At 32.7% G+C, this 24501-nt stretch overlaps 1 protein-coding gene, 2 non-coding genes and 2 pseudogenes across 3 annotated transcripts; 1 reads left to right on the plus strand and 4 right to left on the minus strand.

Annotated features, from left to right (window-relative positions):
• Window positions 1–5303: 5303 nt before the first annotated feature.
• On the plus strand, window positions 5304–6515 carry LOC107935197 (transcriptional regulator SUPERMAN). Its single transcript, XM_016867762.2, has one exon. The coding sequence runs from the start codon at window positions 5603–5605 to the stop codon at window positions 6413–6415; it is 813 nt and encodes a 270-aa protein (XP_016723251.2). The 5' UTR covers window positions 5304–5602; the 3' UTR covers window positions 6416–6515.
• Window positions 6516–15616: 9101 nt separating this feature from the next.
• On the minus strand, window positions 15617–16595 carry LOC107935188 (protein HAIKU1-like; annotated as a pseudogene).
• A 526-nt stretch (window positions 16596–17121) lies between these two features.
• Window positions 17122–17208, minus strand: TRNAM-CAU (transfer RNA methionine (anticodon CAU)). The gene is given in 2 exon segments: window positions 17122–17157; window positions 17171–17208. It is a non-coding gene; the product is annotated as a tRNA-Met (tRNA).
• A 1717-nt stretch (window positions 17209–18925) lies between these two features.
• On the minus strand, window positions 18926–19012 carry TRNAM-CAU (transfer RNA methionine (anticodon CAU)). Its single transcript is given in 2 exon segments — window positions 18926–18961; window positions 18975–19012. It is a non-coding gene; the product is annotated as a tRNA-Met (tRNA).
• Window positions 19013–20788: 1776 nt separating this feature from the next.
• LOC107935204 (transcription factor MYC2-like) lies at window positions 20789–23344 on the minus strand (annotated as a pseudogene).
• Window positions 23345–24501: the final 1157 nt, after the last annotated feature.

The raw sequence follows: 24501 nt of genomic DNA on the forward strand, positions 1-24501 counted from the left end.
TATACATATAGATTTTAATAAGTTTGTAATTAATTGTGTTTTTTTTTAAAAAAATTATTATGTATATAATTTATGATAAAATTAGGTTAATCCTATAATTCATATTTTAATTAGATGATATTTTGACATATAATTACTTCTTACATTTTTTACATGTATAGGGCACATATTAAATTATTTTTGCTATGGTACATGTTATTATTTTCATATAACTTTATGTAAATATTTTTCTATGTATATATATTCTCTTTCAAAATTATTTATGTGAATAATATTTTTAAATAATTTATTGTATCTTATATTATCCTTATGTTTTATATATATATATTTTGTTATTTATATAACGTATATGTTTACTTCTTTTTTTATACAATATTAATTTCATTCTTTTTATCAATAATTATACCCAATGTTTATCTGTATATAAAGATTTCATAAATTTACTTTATATATTATCTTATATCATATTTCAAGTCAAACTAATATGTTTTAAGCTATTTTTATAATCAATCATTTAAAAATTCTTTAAAACGAAGGCGATGTGCGATATTTGGCAATTCGCGGAATCGTGCCCTAACGTGTTAGGTTACAATTTCTCGTTTGTTCAAAATAATCAAATATCCCTTCAAAATTTCACGCATACCTTCTAAAAATCATTTAAAACGAAGGCAATATTCGGCGTTTGACAAATCGGGAATCATGCCCTATCGTGCTGGGTTGTGATTTCTCGTTTGTTCAAAACAATCGAATATTCCTTTAGGTTTTCATTCATGTTTATTAAAAACCTTGAAAAACGAAGGTGATGTTCGATGTTTGGCGATTTGAGAATCGAGCCCTATCGTGCTGGGTTGTGCTTTTTCATTTGCTCAAAATAATTGAAGATCCCTTCGGAATTTCACTCGTATTTTCTAAGGTGAGGCAATGTTCGATGTTCGGAAATTCGAGGAATCGTGCCCTACTGTGCTGGGTTTCGGTTTTTCGTTGGACCAAATAGTTGGGCATCCTTTTGTGATTTTCAAATTATAAATTTGCGGCCATCGAAACAAGAAGATTTTTGACAATCAACTCGGGTCACTCGAACGTTATTAGAAAAGAACCACATTTCCAAAACATTTTTATCTTAGACCTAAGGACAGTATTTAATCGATTTGGTACCAATTTTGGGCGTAGTGAGGGTGCTAATCCTTCCTCATACGTAACCGACTCCCGAGCCCATTTTCTCATAATTTCGTAGACCAAAATCATTGCTTTAATAAAAATTAAATCGTTTATTAAAAACAACCATTTTTCGAGGTGACCCGATCACACCTCATCAAAAAAGGATTGGTGGCGACTCCCATTTTCATTCTTTTTTCAAAATCCAAGTCGACCCCGTTTCATCCAAATAATGGTGTCAACATTTAGTATAGGTTTTTTTTTTAATGTGTTACAAATTACATAATATACAACATTATAAACTTCAAAACGTGTTGGGTCGGCTTGATCTCGAGCCTTGAATGTTCAGGGCCTGAGTTTGACCCATATTTTAAATAGGCCTAATTTTTTTGCCCAAGTTCATTTTCAGACCTAATATTTTTGTTCAAACCCTTCTAAATTTTGGGAAAGCCTTTGAAACTGGGCGAGTAACTTGACCCATGAATAAATCTATGCTGAACTATAATTTTACCTTTTATAAGAATAAAAGTAGAATTTTTTTTATTTTAAGGGAGCTAAAACCTTTGTCTTCACTCCTAATACCGTTGTTTTTAGAAACCCTTGAAAACGAAACTCATTTTATTATTTTTGATTTATCCTATTATATTGAATGAATTAATGGTTAATTGATATTATTTTTGTTATTATTATGTAATAATTAGTAATGTATATCTAATAATAGAAATTAAAAATTTCTCCAAGCTATAAATATTGGAGCTAGCTAGTTTATAGTGATATTCCTGGATCAATATACAGCTTGTTGACATAATTTCTTCAACTTTTCATCATTTTGTAATTGGCATCGTCTTAGTGGAATAGATGATCATTGTGTAAGAATATGTTTCCAAATCGATACCGACAACATTAATCTGTTCATCAAATGTTGATCGCCCGGTTGGGGAGTTTAAATCAATTTAACTGCCTAAAATAATTTTTTTTTTAAAAATGGGGTCAGCTTTGTTTGCTTAATTTTCCTATTTTTAGTAAATTAATTAAATGGTAAATTACACCATTAATCACTAAATTATCAATAAATTTTCATTTTAGTCACTTAATTAAAAAAATATAATTTGATCACTGAACTTTTTAAAATTATTTTTTATCCCCCAACTGTTAAGTGATACTTTTTAATTAATATAATAACAATTTTAGTCTTCAGTTTGGTGCCAAGTAAAGTTAATTTACCTTGAGGTGTTCTATTTATTCCCATTATATGGGACTATGGAAAAGTAGAAATAATTTTGTTTTCCAAGGGAAAAATCCAATAGGTTTGTGAGTGTTGCAATATGTTCAGAAGTTTGCTACGGACATCTTTGTTGTCATGAGTGTTGTTAAGCTAAGGTTAGTTTGAGGACCACGCTAGATTAAATGGACAAAACCGCCTCAAGGAAGTTACATACTCAACACAGATGAGGCTGTAAAATATTACTCATGCTTAGCTTCAACCAAGGGTCTTATCCAAGATAGCGAGACTCATTAGATTGGAGGATTTATGGTGAATATCGAGATGATGGACAGCCTACAGGCAGAGTTATGGGGGGTTTCAGCCGGTCTTTGTCTCACAAAATCCTTGGGGATTCGTCGGCTCGTGGTGGAGTTAGATGCACTACTGGTGGTACAGCTCCTTCGACGACCTTTTGAGAATAATCATCCTCTAGGTACTTTGATTATAAATTGCTTAACTTGATAAATGAAGGATGGGTGGCTGAGGTTAGACACATTCATCGTGAAGGAAATAGTTGGGCAGATCACTTGGCGAATTTAGCTCAGAACATCGAAAGAGGTTTGGTTCATCTTGAGACGTCGTCGGCGACACTTGAAACCTTACTCCATAGCGACTCTTGTGGAGAGGGGGTAATTCGAATTTAGTTCCCTTGTTTCCTTATTTTTGTACCAAAAAGAATATGTATGAGAAATAAAGAAAAGTATCATTCAATAGAATTCAATAACAAATTAAAATAGAACCCTCCTCCCTCAAAAAATAAAGTTAGATCATTACATGCTTCCTCAATGTTTTCAAAATTAAATTTAGTAATAACTTGAAGTTAAGTTCCATGCTTGTGAAGAACATCCAGAATTGATATTATAGAGGCTTATGAAATCAAATTTGATGTCAATTTTCAAGATTTTATTTTTCTAGAATTCTTATATAGGATTTTCTATTTTTTAAATAATTGAGCTTTTTTTTTATCCTTTTTATATAGAATCAAGATCAAATTGACAAAAATATAAAATTTGAGGATTAAAATTTGTATTATATCAATTAAAAAAGTTCCACTTAACAGCTAGGTGACCAAAAAATAATTTTAAAAAGTTTAATGATCAAATTATAACTTATTTTTAGTTAAGTGATCAAAACAAAAATCCATTGATAATTTAATAATTACTGATGTAGTTTATCCTTAATTAAGATATATAAAATATACGAAGGTTTTTTTATGCCCTAAAGAAAAGTAAGATATCATTGTTTCTTGTTTATGTCGGAATTGACGAAAACAGCTATGTCACGAGGACACCATTTGTCTCTTTTATTTATATTTATCAATTGTTTCGAAACAGCTTCCCGACATGTTGATATTAAGAACAAAAAGAAAAATTGAAAATAAATTTGCTTTTTTAAAGAAAAAAATTTGTTCAGACCCATTAAATTAAAAAATTTCCTGTTTTATTATTTATTTCTTTTTTAAAAAGTAATTGTATAATCATATTTTTATAATTAGTTAAAACTAAAATATTACTTGTAACATAGGTAAAATAAAAAATATTTTCTGCTGAGCCAAAAGTACTGAATTATAAATTTTGAACATTATATTAATTTGTAACTTTAAAGTTTTTAAAAATATTTTGCAAGATATGGTATAACTACAAATATTATCGTCCATTTTTATGATTGAATTATAGTCATGTTCAAGTATGGGGAGGTATTTAGGCAGGGGTGAATTTAAGGGAAAGGTAATGGTTTTGACCCCTCAAAAATAAAAATCTTGTAATTTAGTCTTTTTAGGAATAATGAATATATGTGGTAAAATTACACTTTGATCTCTAAAAAAAGAAGAAAAAAAATTGTTTAGTCCTTAAAAAAATGATGAAATTCGAAACTAATAAATGATAAAATTATATTTTGAACTCTTAAAAATTTATAATTTAGTTCCGGTCCCCATTAAAAAAATGTCTAAATTCGCCCCTATATTCAGATAAAGTCCCACCAACAATGTCTGTTCTAGTATTCAAATTTAGTCCAAATATTTAAGAAAAATTTCGGTTGCCATTTTTTTCTTACTACTTATCGATAAATTTGGTAAGATATATGAAGACATTTTCCTAGTAAAAATGGTTTAGTTGATGCTAATGCAAGAAGAAGAAAACAATATGAAGAATTTAGATACCAAATTATTAATGTATGTAATGACAGTCCACATCCAAGTTGAGAGCGATTGGAAAATGCTTTCGTCTAATCATATCTAATTTTAAATTCCGTACGAGGGGAGTGGAAGTCATATTTAATTTTTTGTGCTCAGCAAATATGGGAATTTTATCTTAAAACCTCTGCATTTAAATTTATTTATTTTTAGTTAATTGAGTATTAGTTTAATTGGCATGGACATTATTGCCAGTGCATGATGGTGTGGGTTCGAACGCGTTGAAGCGTATTATCTTTCTATTTATAGGTTGAGGAGGAATTATAAGAAATTCTAGACATGGTGTAAAATACATGTATATATTGGAATAAAATGTGAGGGTGTGGGGATTAAATTCATCATTCTAAGGTTTGGGTTCACTATTGGCAAATAAACGAGGCCATAAGGAAGAAGACAAGCAAAAGGAGAAAAATGGATGTTTTGATTATACATATAATCCTATGCTTCTTCACACTTTAGCTATTTGGGCATATATACTACAACTACACCTCTGTTCACATTACAAAGTAAAAAGAAAAAACCAAACTTCATTAGCATTACCCAATCTCATGTCACCTTCCAATCAATACAAATCAAATAACAAAAAATTCACTTGCCATTCATTTTCTCAGCTTTTTAATTTAAAAGATTTTAGCAAAGAGATAATCCTTGGGTAAGAATATGTAATAGGTAAAACAAGTGCAATAAATAAAAATATGTGGTTATAGTAATAGACATGTTCTTTTTCAAACATGGAGTTGCAGGCGAAGTAGGACATAAATTGTCCGTGCACACGAAGGGGAACAAGAAAGATAGTTGAGTGGGCTAAGTCATTATTAAGGTTTGATGTTGCAAAAATCCAAATGCTTGGGTGATATGCTCGGTGTTAGGGTTCTAATTTGTCCCTACCTTCTCAAAACCCATCCCCATTTGCTTCCCCCTGTATTTAACCCCATGTTCCATCATCTACTCTCCATCTCATATCTTTATATATATTTCAACAAACCACCATGGCTGCTGAGCTTGACCTTCTCTCATCGACCCAACTTCAAAAGTTAGCCCAATCTCAACAAAACCACAACCATCATCAGCCCGATACTAACTTAGCCACCGTTGGTTCCTTGATGTGGTACCCAAAGGGGCATTCTCATGAAGTAGACGATGATTCATGGGAGGTTAGGGCCTTTGCCGAGGACACAGGTAATGTAATGGGCACAACTTGGCCACCGAGGTCTTATTCTTGCAGCTTTTGTAGAAGGGAATTCCGTTCAGCTCAAGCCCTCGGGGGTCATATGAATGTGCACCGCCGTGACAGGGCTCGGCTTCACCAAGCACACCCTGCTGCTGGTGGTGGTGGTGGTGGTAATGGTGCATTAAACAACCCAACCTCACCATCTTCTCCATCCACAACTTCCTCATCCACTCTCTTAATACCCACACAAGAATTCGTCACAAATGGTGGTTTGTGCCTTCTCTACCAATTACACAACCCTAGTGATGGTGTTCTCACTTCTTCTCCACCCATGGATGCATGGCCCATCGATTCATCTTCTACCCTTCTCTCCGTTTCACCATATCCCTCTTACAACTTCATGGCGGTGACGGCAGCAACACAGTCACCCATAAATTTTCCGGTAACTCCTCCGGTGTTAAATAGTTCTTCTTCTTCTTCTTTTTGTTACTCAACCAAAGCAGTACATTCAAGGACGCGGGGTGATAATAATAATCTCAACCAGGGATTGAATATCAGCAACAAGGAAATACCCATTGAAGAGCTTGATCTTGAGCTTCGACTAGGGCATAAACGTCCAACAACATCTTGAAAACCAAAGAGATCACTGAGTGTGCAATTTTCTTTATATCTAAAAGACTGCCAATGGAAGGGAATGAATAAGAAATTAAGTGTCTAGTTTTGATTTTTAACTGGGTGTATGATTTTTTGTGTTCTTTTTTTTAAATGCTTGATAACTTTTGATTTCATAAATGTGAATTTAAAAGAAAATAGAGGAAAGCAGGCTGTAAATTTAAAGAGAAAGAAGAGTTTATTGTTATCATCTAAGAAGAAGAAATGAAATGAAGATTAGGGTTTAGATTTAAACCATAAAAAATTTTATATCTTCAAAAGTTTTGAATTCAAATATTGTGAATGGAAATAAAATGATATAGGAGAATTTTACCTTCAATTAAGCATTTGGTCTAAGTAAACTTTGAATTGGTCTAAGTCAACTTCGAATTTAACCAGAGATTACTCACAAAAATAATTCGAAAGGAAAAATATTAGGGTTAGACTTAGAGTGAGAGAGTGGTAAAGAGAGCAGTGCAGTGTCATTGTCTGGGGTACAGGTTTTGCAGAGAAATTGAGAAGGTGAGTTTATGATGTGGGCATGTATTTCCGTGGGGATTATTTCAATTAAGGCTAAAAGATTCAACTCTAACAAAACCCCGTGTGTCTTCTGCAACATTTTAGTTACTTAGAAATGGAAACTAGCTACTTTTACCACATATTTATGGATAACACCCAGGAAATACAGATCAAGTTACATACATATATTTTATTCATTTCCACTCTAAAAACCCTTTATCATGACATCATATTCTTATCTTGTAATTTTTTTTAATTATAATCAGCTTCTTCGTCATCGCAAAGTAATTAATTTTCTTGTCATATGTGTTGATCATGAAATGTGTTCCACTCTCATGAGTGGTGGTCAAATTCTCAATTACATGATTAAGAAATGAGATAAATAATGACGACACCACACCCGCGATTAATTCAAAAAAAAATTACTTTATAAGAAGGCTTCCCTTTCGCCTCGGTGTTAAATTGTTTTTCTTCAAGAAAATGAGAGCTAGGGTGGCTGGTTAATAGTGTTGGGAAAAATAAAGTTGTGAAAGGGAAAACAAGTTTTGAAGGACTGCATTTGCTTGTTTTAATTTTCAAACCACAAAAAATGGAGGCTGCCATGTCTTGTTTGTAGTTTAAGATATTGTTTGAAAAATTCCATCCACACCAACTGATTCCTGAAACCCAAATCATAGGGATTTATGAATATTCTGAGATGGATTTAAAAATCCTTCACCATTAATATCATATAGTATGTCTATATAATTATACATAGATTTGTTATATGGTATTGAGGAGTTTTTATTATTTGCTATATCATGGTTTTTGAATTTTTCTAGTGGATCACAATATTAATGTATAAAATATAATTACTAAAAAAACAATAAAGGAAATTATTTGATATGCTGCAATGAAATTTTTAGATTTTACAAATACGATTAAAGGATTGACAAATACCTTTTACTTAAATATGCACCGTTGAAAGGCTTGTAAAATAAATAATAAACGTTCTCTTTAATTATTCAATTTGGTCCAAAACCGATTTAATTATAATTATGCCAATTAAATCCACCTAATATCACTTTTATATGTACATAACCATGATATAGTCACATGAGATATGTGTTGTTGAGAAATCCAAGGTTGATACTTATATATGTTATCTGAGAGAGAAAATCTTGAGGCTATATTTTATATATAATTTTATAGATAGGGACTAAGATCATAATTTAACCACAAAAATATTAAATTGCAAATTCAATTCTTCAACAACAAAAGAAATTATTTAGTTTGTAATATCAACATTCCTCCCATTAACTTCATATATTACTATTATTAGGTACAGAATTAAATATATATAAATTAATTGGAAGTTTTCCGTAATATTGAGGAAAAGCATAAAAATTCTTATAAATCAATAATATATTATTTTAAAATGTGCCAAATGTAACACATAAACTGCTACATCCCACCAACCATGTACAATGTAGCAAACCAGATTTATCTTCACCCTCCAACCATTCCTATATATTCAGTTTTTTCAGTTAAAATAAAATCTTTCTACTTTTCATAAATTTAAAATTTATTTTTTATACATTTGTTTTAGAAAATGCACTAGGCATAGGCATGGACAAAGGGAGAAGCATGGTTAAATTTTTTTTATTAGTCTTTGTATTTTTATTTTATTAATTTTAGTTTTTTTTTATTTTTTTAAATTTCTAAAATTTTAGTCTTGACCCTGACAGTAAAAATTAAATTTACAATATTCATACAATTATAGATTTAGTCTATTTTTCAATTGACGTGATAATATATTTAGCGCACATCAAATTTTAAAAATAATAAAATTATATTTAATAAATTTAATAATAAGGATTAAAATTTTAGAATTTTAAAAATAAAAAATAATTAAATAAAAGTAAAAAAATTAAATTCATAACTTTTGTAACTACATAGACTAATAGTAGAATTTAACCTGATATTATTATTTATGGCTTGCAGTAGTGACCTAGTGGTCAGTTTTATCTGTTCTTTTTCTAAATTTGTTTTCTTTTTGTCGGCTTATGTCTTTTCCACTGGACTCTATTTTAGGCCTGCAATGCTGCTGCCCCTACTTCACAAAGCTGCACCACCTTCACCACGTTTAAATTGGTGAACGTAGCCAAAAGTTCTCCGCACCCTCATCAAATTAATCTCTATTAATTTAGTCTCTATAATATTAAATTGGATTATTATTTAAAAATATTATTTATTATTTAATAAAATTAATATTTTTATGAATAAATTTTTTATTTGGAATTTGACTCCAATTAAAAATAATATTTTTCAAAATATTTTTCTATACGATAAATCCTAACTTTGTGGTCCATTTTCTTGTTTAATTTTCTGATCCCAGTAATAGGAGCAATTAAATCAAATATATATATACACGTGCGTGTGGTCCATTCTATTGGAGAGACAAAAACCCATGGCCAGAAATTGATAATTGTCCTACGCTAGCCATGTGAAGGCTTGAAGAAGAAGCACACCATTTTTTTTTTGGTGCTTGCAAATGTAGAATTCAAGAAAGGTTGAGCGGTAGAATCCAGTTGAATCCGATGAAAATTTTTTGAAATAATGAGTCTTATTTTATTATCTTAATTTGATTTGAAATTTTTTCGGATTGAATCTAGTGAAATAAAATTTGAATCAAATCGAATGAAATTATTAGAGTTAATTAAAAAATTAAATATGTCAAATTAAAATATTATTTCGTATAACTAATTTCATATTAGAACTCATAAATTTGAAACCATACATATTTGAAAAAATTTCAAAACAAAATAATAATAATAATAATAAGATACTTTAATATGATAAACTTGAATCATTAATTAATTTATTTATGTCCCAAAATTATTAGTTTAGATTAAAATTTTAACTTTCTTTAAATATTTTTAGAATTTTTTAAAATTTTTTATAAGTATTTTGAAGTTTTAAAATTATTTTAGATTTTTTGTTGAGAGAAAGGTCAATTTGCTTATTTTTTTTAAATTGATAGGGACCAAAAGAATATTTACACCTATTTGTTATTTGAATTATTAGAATTATTTGAGTTATTTGAAAATTTAACTCGATTCGAACTCGAAACTCGAACATCTTATTCTAATTTACTTGAATAACTTGATTCGACTAACTTAAAATTTAAAACTTTTTTAAATTTTTGCGGATTGAATCAAGTTTTACTCCTCTAATTTCAGCAATTTTACTCTTAGTTTTAGCTACTTGAAATTTTAAAGAAGACCAAAAATTAGATCATTAATTTGCTCCTAAACATCATATCATATCGCCCAACATAGAATTTTACTCAGTCGAGTGAATTTACATACAAAATAAGGTAATGATGTGCCCACACAAAAAAAAAATCAACAATCTTACACGAGTCATGTTATCACCTTTTAATGATATAATAAAATTAATTAAATTGTTAATAAAATTAATTTAAATAAAAATTAGAAATCAAATTGAAAATTTATCAAATTAAAAAATAAATAATAATTTTTAATAATATAATAAAACAACTTCAATTTATTTTTCTTGTGAGCGTGGCAAGTCAAGAAAGGTTATGATTCAATTAAGGGGACTTAATATTCAAGAAGTTGTATAGAAAAGATAGTTATTTTTATTTTTTGGTAGAAAAAGAAAAATTAAATTATAACTTAAACTATTCCGGACTAAGCCACTTCGAAATAATTATTATGTAGCGGTAGTAAGACTTTATCTGACGGTTGCATGAAAAAGTACTTACCTACCGATCTTGAAAACACTATTAATGCTAATCCATCAACTACCTTGTTACCCTCTATGAAGATGTAAGTAACTTTAACTATTTATAGAAATTATAACTATTCTTAATAGCAAGTGTCAAAATTGAGTAATGCTGATCAACTATTAAATAATTTCAATGTTATCAAATATGAGAATTATTCATTTCAACCCAAAATTTTAAACGAATTAGAAAAATCCCAAAATTCAATAGTATTAATTGAGAAACCAATAATACAAAATGATACCGAAATGCTAAAAACCATTAATTGAATCATATAATTTTTTATGTTTTAATATTTTTGGGTGTAATTTTTTTTTCTTTAAAGTTGGAAATGCTACAAAATGATTGATATTTTTCTGAATTATAGACAGACATTTATGTAAGAAAAAAAAATTAGTACACATGATGTTGGATACTGAAATATTTGAGCAGAGACAGTGGTGTTGGATCACTTTCACTTGCATTGATGTCCCACGTCTCATCATCATTTCCTTTCCATGCAAATTCAATCACACACGAAATGTAAAAATTAGTTTATTTAGCATATTACCGTGTAAATATATTACATTATTTCCTTTTGATCCAAATAAAGTATATTTTACAAATTTATCTTTATAGAATTTGTCTTTTTTACTACACAACATATTTTGTTTTTACTAAAAATAAATACATTTGTCTAATAAATTAATTTTATTTTTCTTAAATAAATAAACTGAAATCCACAATAATCTACCACTAGGGTTTTTTTTTTTGTCAAACTGACAGGAAATAGTATGTTATTACTAATGTTATTTGCTACGATTTTGAAAGTAATTAAATTTGATCAAAATGATAAAAATATTTAAAGTTTTTATAATATTTGGATAGAATGTAATAGATAAAATGTAATTTAATAATTTAAATATTAATTTTTTTGAACGGGTAATAATAAATGGCATAATGACTTATTTGGTTTTTCAATTTTATAAAAAAATTTTTTTAGCTCTTAATTTACTTTTTTCACCTTTTTTAGCATTTAAACTTGTGTTTTTTTTTCAAATCACCCAAAATAGATGAAAAAGTTAACGCTTTTTAACTTTCTTAACGTGGCATACACAGGGATGACACATTAATATTTAATTAATTTTTAAAATTTTAAAAAACTCTAAAAATATATAAAATTTATTTTAAAAATAATTAAATGCTTACATGTCATCCACGTGGCAATGCACATGTATGCCATGTCAACAAAGTTAATAAACGTTAACTTTTGCATCAATTTCAGGGTGATTTGACAAAAAATACAAATTCAAAAGCTAAAAGAAACAAAAAATTAAATGGAGAGCTAAAATAATTTTTTTTAAAAGTTGGAGGGCTAAAAAAATCATTATACCTTAATAAATGGATAAATAAAGTTGAAATTGCATGTTAATGATGTAAAATTGTTTTAACTTTTTTTTTACTTATACATGTAAAAAATTATATAACAAGGAAATTAAAAAAAATGTATATATTTCTAAATAATTTCATATAAGATTTACATGCCAAGTTAAATTCTTTTTTACGGAATTTAATGATTTGTACTATAATTGGCTTTTTACTGTTTTTATACATATATGCTTAGAAATGTATGAATCCATAAGTAATGGGGTGGCAGCGGCAAGTCTGAGGACAAAGAGTACCATCACAGCAGATACTGAATCTGTGTTAGAGACCTTTGTTTCTTCGACCCCACCAAATTCCGTAGCCAGCTAAGCTGAGACAATTGCATTTATAAAGCTGATGAGATGACTTTAAACTACTAGCCTAGGTACTAATTAAATCACCCTATTTGCATGGTCCCCCATTGGATCATACTTGATGATGAACTACATCAACCATGAACCACCAAACAGAAAACTCCATCAAACCATGAATGGGAGAAAAAAGGGTGCGTGTGAAGATGGGGGTATTAAGGACCAGTCATGGTCAGTGCATGGGACTGAGTGGCTCGTATTCCTAAGTCATCCCCTCTAACAAAAGTCAGTAATCATTGCCTTTTTCTCTTTATCTTCAGCTGCATGCATGCATGCATGGGATGGGATGGGATGGGAAGCCGCTGGCTCTTCTTTTCCCCCATCTCTGTTACTATATAGTGACACTTCTTTTATCCACACTGCACACACAACCATACTTGTGGACCTTTGTGTTAACGGCGTCGTGGGTTGAGTTGATACAAATACTAAACTTTGGGGTTTGCTAAATGATTGAGTGGCTAGGCCTAGGCCACCACTAAACACTCCTTCTATTGCTGTGTGGACTTATTAGCCACTACCTTTTATAAAAATATATATTGGGTTTCAAAGTAGTTCCTCATGTCAAAAAACCGTGCCAATAAGTTGGGATTATAGTGATTCGCTATGATTCACCCAGTGGGAGGAGAACCATGAGTGTCTAGGTGATTATGGATGATTGGGGCACAAGACCCTTCAAAGATAGGAGCACGTGAGATGAAAGAAGATAGTTCAAAGTAAGGGTATAGAGGGAGAAGAGCGAGAGAGTGAGGGTGAGGGTGAGAGAGAGAGATTCTCATTCCTTACACTTGTGTCGTAGGTCCTTTTTAAGACTTCATGTGTCATTTCCATAGTAGTTTTATACTCTTTAGAGCTTAATCAACATACCGATGTCTTTTTCATGTAGGTATAAATTAGCATATTAAGACAACTGATGAATGTAATGAATGAACGAATGAAGTTGAGGGCTCGTAAGGTTTTGGCCTCACAGTTACCCTTAATTCCCCAAATGACATTTTAGTCAAAAGTGTTGTGCGGCGAAATTGGAAGGGCGTGAGATCAGCCAGGTAAGTATAACAATATATATCATTTACAATGAGATGATGATAGTAAACAAATTACGGCCTGGAATAGCATGAAACAGAACCACAAAAACAGCTCCGACAAAAGGATTCTTTATATTGAATGGAAAGCTGATGCTGCCATGTCTGTTAACTTTGTATATATGTCAGGCAACCAATTATGATGTTGACTCATTTCTTGAGCAAATCCAAATCCAAATCCAAATGCATATATATAAAAATAATATCATCATCCAAAGGGAGTGAATTACTGCCACAGATTGAAAATGTGCACTATCTCTGATATTTCATCAAATTTTGTACCAAAAGAAAGCTGTCATCAGAATTCAGATGATGCTTCTCGGGAAGTCTGGGCGCAAAGGCAATGGTGTCAAACATCATAAATAAATTATCTCATGAATTGCCATTCAAACCCAAGCACTTCTCGAAGTGGGTTATGCATAGTCAAGTCCTTCCACAATGGCATCCAATGAAGGATGGAAACCTCCCATGCTCTTGTTTCTATAGTAATTGAACATACTAAACCTCCCAACTACAGCCATTTGCTTTAATAGAATTCCCTTTTTCATGTTTCTTCTGCTTTTAGAATCTGAAGCTAAAAATAGTAATAACCCTCTCCTCACTTGGAAGGCTTGACATTATTAATTATATTAATAAATTAAAATTAAACATTTTAATGAATAATAATAAATATTAATTATTTTTAATTATTAATAAAATCATTGTTGACACATATATAATTTTAATAATTTATTATTATTTATTAAGTTTATAAAATAAATCAAATTAAAATTTTCGTTGTCTATATACATATTTTAGTCTAATATCCTTAATGGTCATTTTTTTCTTCACTATTATTCATCTCATTGTTGAATCTAAACACATATTCTACCAATAATTTTAATCTCACTACTATCTCAGAGTTTCAATAATTAATTTCACCCCACCGTTTTTTTTAATCTCATAGGAGCTAAACTCACCACTCATATAAATGAAGCCCACCGCTGGTGAGATTAATTATTTTAACAATAAAACTAGTCAGAGTAGCAGTGAGAAAAATCAATGATGTAAGAAGTGTTTTAGGTGAGATTAAGATAAATATTTTTTTATATTGAATAATAAAATATAAATTAAATTTTTCCTTTTAAAAATAATTAAAATGATTAAAATTTTATTTATAATAAATTTTAAATTGTTTCAAATTATGCTCATATTATATAATAAAATATATTGAAATCATGTTTTATGTTAAATAATAAATATATATTTATTATATTATTATTATTGAAAAATTCTAAAATAAAATTTATAATCTATTTACTTTCAATAATTATTAAATATATATATTATATAAGATATTTACTTTTATTTCTTTGTAAAATAAACCACCTTACGAACATTTCAGAAGCATATACATAAGGTCCAAAACATGGCTTAATCTGGGAAAAAAATTTACAATTGTTTGAACAACTTTGGTTTCGGTATAAGATTTATTACTTATTAATTTAATAGATTGATGTAATCCTTTTATACCGTTTCTCTTTAAGAGGCGGAGTTTAACTAGGGGTTTGCTTTTCAATTGAAGCAAAATACTTCAATGAAAAATTAATGTTCCAGTGCAGCAAAAATTACACTCACTCGAACGTGGGTTTGACTCTATCCGATAGAAGCGGATTTAATTGATACAATATTGATGATTTGGAAGTTTAATTAAAACATTTTGAAGTTTAAAGATATATGCATAAATTAACCCAATTAAATTATTATTTTAGTCATTACAATTAAATTTAATAATTAGATAAACAAAGTAAAAATAGGAGAAACAAAATAAGATAAAAATATAACTAATGTTAGAAAAAACCTTATGTTTGTTTTCATTAATGTATACGAGTATCGGCTTGTTGTTTGTTTTGGTCCATGGTCCACACTTTTTTAATGGATTCTTTTATAGGATTTAGTCAGTTGTGACAAAAATCAAGGTTTCTACAATTATTTGTAGTTTTACTATAAATGTACAATTTTGCTTTTCCAGAATTGTCAAGGCAAAGTAACTAAATTCATGGATTACAAGGTTTACAGAATTGCTTCAATCTTTCATTTTTAATCCAAAACTACACAAGATTTCTTCAACTTAATTTGCCTAGCATATTACTTTTTTTTATACCTGTGATCCTATCTCGTTACAAGTTACAGCGCTGTACTGTATGTACATTATATTTTCACAATTGAACCTCCACGAGGAAGAGATGATCCTTGAATGAAGAAGGTCCTGGTTGGGGTTCCTCGACAAGCATGGAACTCATGTGAACAACAATGGACTATTCATCTCTCCATCTTGGACTTGGAAAGGGAGAAAAACCAGAAGGTGACAATGGGAAAACAAGACCAGAGGAAGGTGCGGGGTATGGGTAGCAGGGTGACAAGTTCATGAAACCAGTAGGTGATGGCAAAAGGAACTGAGAAGTTGATGAGAGTAAAAGGGCAGGACCGTTCGTTGGTGGAAAAGAGAGAGCTGGGATCGGTGCTACGGATCCAGTTACTCCTCTGAGGGAAGGGGGAGCTGATGTTGGTGGATTAGGAAGTAAACTAGAAGATGGTGGTGGAGCCTGAGGTTGACCTTGGTTTGCAACCGGACTTGGGTCTAAAAGAGCTGTCTGGAGGTATCGCATATACGTCGAGATAGGAGATTCAGTCACGTTTGCCCAAACAACATCTCCATATATCGTAGGTTGCAACATTGTAGGTAATGGTTGCTCATATTGGCCAGGTCTAACAAAGCTGTTGTTGTAAGGCGCCGGAGGGGGAACTGTTGCTAGTGGATATGCAGGGGTAGGGACCGGAACAGCAGGCGTCAATGGAGGAGGCCTAAATTTTCTGCAACCTCATACTTTGGGGTTTAGGAGAATTCGGTGGTGGTCTAGGCAAAAGATCTTGTGAAGGCGATAATATACCCACTCTTCGAATCGTCCATAAATTAGTGACGATAGAACGATGTGTATAAAATAATAAATAGAAGAATAGTAATTAGCGGCGAGGAAGAGTTAATAAAGACTGTGAAAGTAAATGGAACTAGCGACGGTGGTTCTAATTAAACTTTTTAGCAACAGTTTGGCAGTGTTGAGGGTGTTCCCCCACTTTATATGCCTATAAATTATTATTTAAATGTTTAATTAAATTTTTTAAATGATAATAAATACGTTGATTTTCAATAGTGAATATTCATTATTGGAACTAATTTATGGACTGCAAATGTGGAGTTTTGTTAATCCATCTTACGCTCTCTCTCTTTTTTTAATTTTATATTATTAAAGGAGCATGAAATTATAACACTACAATTAAGTCCTCACCATTTGGAAGCTTTCTCCTTTATTTTTTGACCCTATGATTTTGGAATATATGTATATTTACTTATTTTCAGTCCATGTAAAAATAAAATATTTAAACCCCAAATTATTATTATTTTTAAAAAAAAGGGAGAGTTACTTTTAGGAAATGAAACTTATGGGTTTGCTGGACCGAGCCCTTAAATAAAAAAAGAAATGAATGGGGTGAGAGAGGCTCGAACTCTCGACCTCAGGATAACTCAAAGAAGCTATGAGACCTACGCGCTAGCCAACTGCGCCACCACCCCTTTCCTGCTTATATCATACAAACTAATTTTATTATTAAAATCTCTTTCTTTAACCATTTTTCCCTTCATTTTTTGACCATAAATTTTTTTTTGGTGAATAATGGAACTAGTTAATATTAAACCGAAATTAAAATATTGTTTGATACACATCTCAACCCAATATATCCTTAGCTAACAAAGAAATCAAATAATTAGGAGGAATTCTATATAAGCAAAGTCAATTTTGAATTCAAGCATCAACTATTAAAGAGAGAGTAGGTTGGAACTTGGAAGTTACTTCTGAGTTAAGCTAAGGCAACAACAAATTGGTTTCCTTCCCAAAAAAACATGATTGACCTAAAAAGCAAACTATGGAGGAACATTATACAGTCATCAATCAAAGAGGATAAGTACATGTTAGAAACTTTATCAAAAGATGTAAATTGATTAGTAGTAGTAGCATCCACTTTTATTTCTAGCTGGGAAATATTTAGATTCCTAGCTATAGTGAGTCCACCCTTAAAGACCCAAGGTTTAGTTTAAACATCGGTGGCTTTTGGGATATGACAATATGCTCCAATAAGCCAGTCACTATAAGAGTTTCTAATGAGAGCTCCAACACCAGCTCTTCCAAGGTTTTTTATGTATGATCCATCCGTATTTAGTTTGATCCAGTCCACTGAGGGTGGTTTCCATGACAGTGGAACAAAACATGGTAAGTCCTTCCTATTTGTTGTTGGAGAAAAGACAAAGAACTCAACCGCTGCGGTGATAACTCTATCAAGGAGTTGTTCTTTAGGATGATCAGCTCCAAAGACCAGGGCATTACGAGTAAGCCATATCTCCCGTATTGTAAAAGAGAATAAGACAATCCAAGGGATTTTCAGTTTTAAAGACCAAGCCTTGGAGGAGAGATTGCTTAGGTGTCGGTCCTCCCAATCCCCACCGAAAAGGGGGAAATCTTTGTATAAGTAATAAATAGAACTGTAGACATTCTAAAAGATCTAACAATCCTTGAGTAGGTGTTGAATATCTTCTTGTGAATTCAAACACAAAGGGCACAAAACATCCACCTTACGTTGTCGATATCGGAGGAAATATTTTGTGGGAACAAGCTTTAAGTAGGTTAAGTTATAGTATTAGCCATTATACTTTGCTAAAGTAATAGATTTAGTCTTTTTACTTTAATTTGATCAGTTTTAGTCCTTATACTTTTGAATTGGTCAATTTTAGCCCCTATATTTTTTGAATTTTGAAATTTTAAAACTTGTGCTTTTCGAATTGGTCAATTTTAGTCTTAACCCAAATAGTAATAGTTAAATTTGTTCAATTAAATTTAGTTACTAGTCATGTATTACGCACACAATTGTAGAATTTGTCCATATTCTCCTATTGGATCATTCTAATTTTCTATACTTTTAAACTTTCAGCCTTAATACAAATGATAATCGTTAATTTATTAACTGAATTTTTAGAAAATAATATGTGGAAATAACAATTTGAATTGACATTACACATCATATGTTTACCGCATCAAATTTTGAAAATAGCGGAACTTTAACTTAATGAAATTACTAATTATCAAGTGATGATGAGTGAAATTCTAATGTTTAAAAAATATAAATATTAAAAATGACCAAATTAAAATATAAGGACTAAATCCCTAAATCCATAAATATTACATCAGCCATTAATAATAATGAATTTAACAATCCAAGTTAAAAAGTTCAAAATAAAATGGGGTGAGAGAGGCTCGAACTCTCGACCTCAGGATCACTCAACGTAGCTATGAGACCTACGCGCTAGCCAACTGCGCCACCACCCCTTTTTGTTAACCGTTGTTCTTATAGTGAGCTTGTTCTTGTCAGAAAGCTATGAAATCTGCATTTTGATTATGAATGCTGTAAGAATAATGCTCGTTTCCTTGAAATTTCTAGCTTAAAGGATAATCCTTTCATTAAGACCCTGAAATTAGTACTTTTAGATCCTCAGACACCCTTGAGCAACATCGAAAATTTTATATTCTTTTTTACGCTTTGTTTTGATTCGTAGGATTAATTTTTGTTAACTGCCTTTAGATGGGTTTACTGTGATGTTACTTCAAAACTTAGTTGTTCAGACAAAGTGTTGATGCCACACTCATCCTTGATTTGTTACACGTGCAGTATATTAATATTATCCATTGAAACAAGATCCAAGCTTTGACTTTTGTCAAAAGTAAATAAAGTGGAAGTTGTACAAGGCAGATGGGTGATGAAAAAGAACCTAAACTTGATGGATTATTGAAGTTAGAATGGCACTATGATTGGTGGTTAACATCACATCATTTCTATTTATATCACAAAATAAACAAGTGATGGTTGAATGCTAAATTAATCATGCTAGCTTTACCTAAATGACAGGAAATAGTCGTATCAGTGATTACACACATTGATTTTTTGGTCATTAATGAATCGTTTGTAGACTCGAAACTTTTGTTATTACCATACTTAGAATTGGTGTACCTGTGTTCGCGGGGAACATAAACATAAATCCCCAAACCAGAAAGAAAAAAAGGATGATACTAAATTAATACCAATATCCTTTTAAACTATAAGTTAAGCTTCTTTTGTTTTTGTTGTTTCCAATCACCTCCTCACAAAAAAAAAAAAAAAGAGACCCTTAGAACTGCAATAGAAAACATCTCTTTTCAACCCCTCAATTCCTTTTGACGTGCTTCTTTTGATCATCAAACAAGTGAGAAAAAACAACAAAAGCCATGAGTCTAAATTGTTGTACCTGCCCTGTCCTGCAAAGAACAAATTCAAACGATGATATTGATTTTGGTAAAGAAACGGGCATCAGTAAGTCTTGTTGTGTAGGGTTAAATAGAAGTTGGTCAGGGAATATGAGCCCTCAAGGTTATGAACAAAAGGGTAAGGAGCCAAGCAGCACCAGCAGCACTTCGGGGATTCCTTCCAAGAAGATAAAGAAGGGTCCTATCCGGTTTAATACGATTGCTACAACTTACGGCACGATGGGGTTTGAAGCTAACGTCGGCGCTCAGCCAAGGTTGGTGAGGAGCTCGGGCATGAGGAGGGATTGGAGCTTTGAGGATTTGAGGGGACAAAGGGTTCAACAGACGGGAAAAGAGATGAGTGTACATTGATTTTGATGTACTTATGAAACCAATGAAAAGGAGACTATACGGAGTGCATGGCTTGGCTACGTAATCTGATCGTTCATTTATTTCTTTTTTGTTTCTATTCATTAAATCACTGGTTCATTATTTAACCCCCCAAATTTGTATTTGAATAAAGGAAGAAGCATTGTATTTTTATTTTTACTTTTTGTTGTTATTTGTTATTAGCTTTTGAGCTTCTAAAAATTATCCAAAGATGTTGGTGCCTGCTACATCTAAACTCACATTTGCAGAAAGGCAGATTTTGAGATGCAATCCTTTCAAAAGATAAATGCAAATTGTCTGTGCAGTATTAGCATGGAAACCATATAAGGCCCAACATATGGCAAAAACAGGGAAGCAGTTTGTCCCAATAAAAAGAGCAACAATTGCCATGAAAATGCAAGAAAAGGCAAGACAGGTGAAGCAAGCAACAAAAGGTTACAAAAACATGCATGCTTCAGGTCCAGTAAAACTTGTCCCAATGAAACAAATATACATTGAAGAGTGAAGGCATACAACTACAAGATTTAACACCAAAAAGGCAGTTTTCAGTGATGAATTAATGGGGGAAATCAACCCTCCTTGATTCAAATCACCACTAAGAGACTAATACCTACACTAAACACTAATAATAGGAGCAAAATGGAACAATATTTTACAGAGCTTGTGCTACCGGGAGCCATAAAATGTCCCAGAGACCTGCTGCCAGTTTAAACAATGAAACTCTGGTTCTATTTTATCATTTTTGTTCAAGCTCTAATGATCCCAATTGCTTACACAGGTCAAGCTCTGCTCATCACTCTCTTATCTTGCATCTCCAACTTTGGATGCTAGAGCTATTCTGAGCTGCTCCTGTGTGTAAAACCGGCTCCCCATCTTCATGCTTGCTTGCTGGATCATCAAGTCGTTTACTACTGACACACTAGCGTGATGCACATCAAGGTCTAACTCCTTCAAGGCAGTCATCAACCTTGCAGCTGGATGGTTCTTTTTACTGCATTGGATTCGAATCATTGCATCCAATCCTATGATCTTGACATCGATATCTAATTCAATCAATTTGTTCGACATGTTGCGGTCTTGATCAGGCGGTGGTGGTGCCATCGAACAAGATTCTTTACTTGCCAATTGTTTCTTCATCTCATCTAATTGTTTCAGCAACTCCTCTTTCTCTGAATCTGCATCCTGCACCTTTGTCCTAAGCTCGTTAATATACGAAATAGCATCACCAAGGAGCGATGCTTTATCCATCTTTGATACGTTAGGAACTACGGCACGCAGCGCATAAAACTTCTGGTTAAGCTTCTCTCTTCTTTGCCGCTCTGCTTCTACGTGGTTCAGAGGCTCTTCTCTTCCGTTTGCTGGTTTTCTCCCTCGTTTCCGAGGCCTCTTTTCAGGCTCCACAACTCTGCTACTATCAGCTTCCTTCACGATGGAAGCTTCGATATCAGAGTTGTCCGAATCCCTAGCACAGCCACCGGGTTTGGCCACACCCGAACAAGGCAAAACTGCGCCAGAAGTGAACGAAATCATTCCATCTTCATTACTCCCTCTCGAAGTAGGCGACCTTTTCTTCTTATTCTCCTCCACCACTAACTGAGAATTGGCTGAAAACAAATTCCCATTCCCACTTTTCTTACTCTCACCAAAGTTCAATATCTCCCCGGATTCTGGTTTCAACAAATGAGCAGAAAATTTTCCATTCTTCACACTGCTATTCCCATCAAAGCCATAATTGGAGAAATTCAAGCGGAAACTCTGTCCCTGCGGCTGCTGCTGCTGATTTCCACCATGAATAGAACTTGGATTCTCAGTTAAACTGCTCGTACTTGGATCCTGAATCGACGGATTGTGATTGCCGTTGTTATTGTTATCCTTGGGTTCGACTCCATTATTTGGTTCACTAATCCAAAGCGAAGACGGATCATTTTCGCCTTGATCAGCTGTGTTATTACTCACAGACCAAGAACCAGCTTCAATCCCATTATTGAAATTAAACAAAATCCGAACCTTATTCATCAGATCTGAGCTTTGCGTGATAAGTTCCGTTGACCCCAATTCGACAACGCCATTCGCCGACGGTATACAAACGATCGTCTGCAAACCGAAAAGCTGCCCTTGCCTGGCTCTCTCGCACATCGAGCTGGCTAATCGGTCCGAACCGGCAACCCAAACCGGACTGGAATTGTAAAGCGCCTGCCCCGGGAGCCCGCTGCCGGTGACGAAAGATTGCGTCATGGATACTAAAAAGAACCACTCGGTGTCGGTGACTTCTTCGTCGACAGCGTCGTCGGCGGTGGCTGTTGAGCCAGAAATCAAAGAATTAAGTTCCCTGAGCACTTTTTTACGGTGCTCTTGTTCCGCAACTGAAGACGAATAAGCTTTGGACTTCCCTTTCCCTTTATCTTCTTCGCCTTTGTAATACCCGTCGCCCCAGCCAAGCACAGTAGCGCCCGAGTAATCGTACGAGGACTGCCAAAAAATGGCGTAAGTCCAACAATCACGGCCTCCTTCGATCAGCGCCTGGAGACGCTGTTGAAGAGTTTCTTGATTGAGGAGAGAAACGGAAGGCTGAGATTGGGCGAGGAAAGAAATGGAGAGGTCGTGCCCCCACCACCACCACCACCACCACCGGCAGCAGAAGCAGCTGGAGTGGAAGTGGAGGCAGAGGATAGCGGCGGCGGCCACAAAGACGAAAGATCGGAGCTCATAAAAGCTTCCATAACCGGGGCGTTATCGTCCGTCCATAGATTCATCGTCGGTGCTAACCTATGGTCCTTCATTCCATATAAAGTGGGCAGATTTGGTTACGAGGAATAGAGGATGGCAATGGGGGGATTTAGATTTAGATTTAGATTTTTCTTTGCGATTTTATTTAATATTTGGGCTGATTATTTTTACTTTCACTAAGGGTGGTTGGGGGAAATAGAGGAATTGGAGACTGGACAACCCAATAATAAAAAAAATAAAGGCGGTTTCTACGAAGGCCCGAGTACTGGGTGATAAATTCCGGCGTAGCTGTGTCTCATAGATAGCCTATAGCCTTCGTTCGAGCACGTGCGTGAAACGTGTCTGCATTCTCTTTGTTTCACTTTACTGTACGGATTAGAAGCTAAGCTCCCACTGTGGTAAATTTTTTTATAAGCTCCTTGTACTTTTGGGTTTTGGATGATTTAGCCTCTCTATTATAATCTCCTTGTAAATATATATATATACTTTACATGTTTTAAAAAATTAATCACATGCAGGGACCTTTCTTATAAATTTGACCTTTGAAGGATAGATATTATCAAATTTGTCAAAATAAATATCCCCATTTTCTTCTAAATTTTTGCTTTATATATTTAGAAAAAATATTTATTTAGTATTGGGAAATGCAAAAGAAAGTGCATGAGTGGGTGTTGTTAGTTGTATTAACAGCGAGTTCGTTGGCTATGATAATGGAAGTAAAACAGGAATGGGTACATATTATGAAGAAATTGTCAAACAGATCCCCATATTTTTCTGTAATAGATGTTTTTATTGTTTTGCATGCCTACACTGGCGGCTCCCTATTATATGTCTTCCTGCTATGCTCATAAATCTACTTTCTACCTTCCTTACATAAAGTTATCCAGAAACAATATCCGTGACGCAATCGAAGGTTCTTCCTCTTTTCCTCCCATGAATCAGCCACTCATACATTTTGTTGACACCTTTTTTTGATGAAAAACGGGGTCGACTTGGGTTTTGGAAAATGAAAACAAAAATGGGAGTCGCCACCAATCCCTTTTTTATGAGGTGTGATTGGATTACCTCGAAAATGGTTGTTATAATAAACGGTTTGATTTTTATTAAAACAACGGTTTTGGTCCACGAAATTTAGAAAACGGGTTCGGGAGTCGGTTACGCACGAGGAAGGATTAGCACCCTCGATACGCCCAAAATTGGTACCTAGTTGATTACTTAATGTCTTAATGTCGAAAATTGAGAATTTAAAAGAATTTTAAAAATACGATCCTTGTATTAAAGTGTTGAAAATTTTGGGAAAAGAGGGGCACGTTCCACGTTAATCGAGAAAGAAAGCATCATATCCAGTAAGTTAGGACACAATGTCTCGAATTCCCGATATGCGAATGAATGTCAAAATTTACTTATTTAAGATATTTAAT

This window comes from Gossypium hirsutum, chromosome A09 (genome assembly GCF_007990345.1).
Source record: "Gossypium hirsutum isolate 1008001.06 chromosome A09, Gossypium_hirsutum_v2.1, whole genome shotgun sequence".
In the NCBI taxonomy this organism is placed as follows: domain Eukaryota; kingdom Viridiplantae; phylum Streptophyta; class Magnoliopsida; order Malvales; family Malvaceae; genus Gossypium; species Gossypium hirsutum.

Coding starts and splice junctions, on each gene's coding strand:
- LOC107935197 (XM_016867762.2), top strand. CDS start 5,603: ATGGCTGCTGAGCTTGACCTTCTCTCATCGACCCAACTTCAAAAGTTA.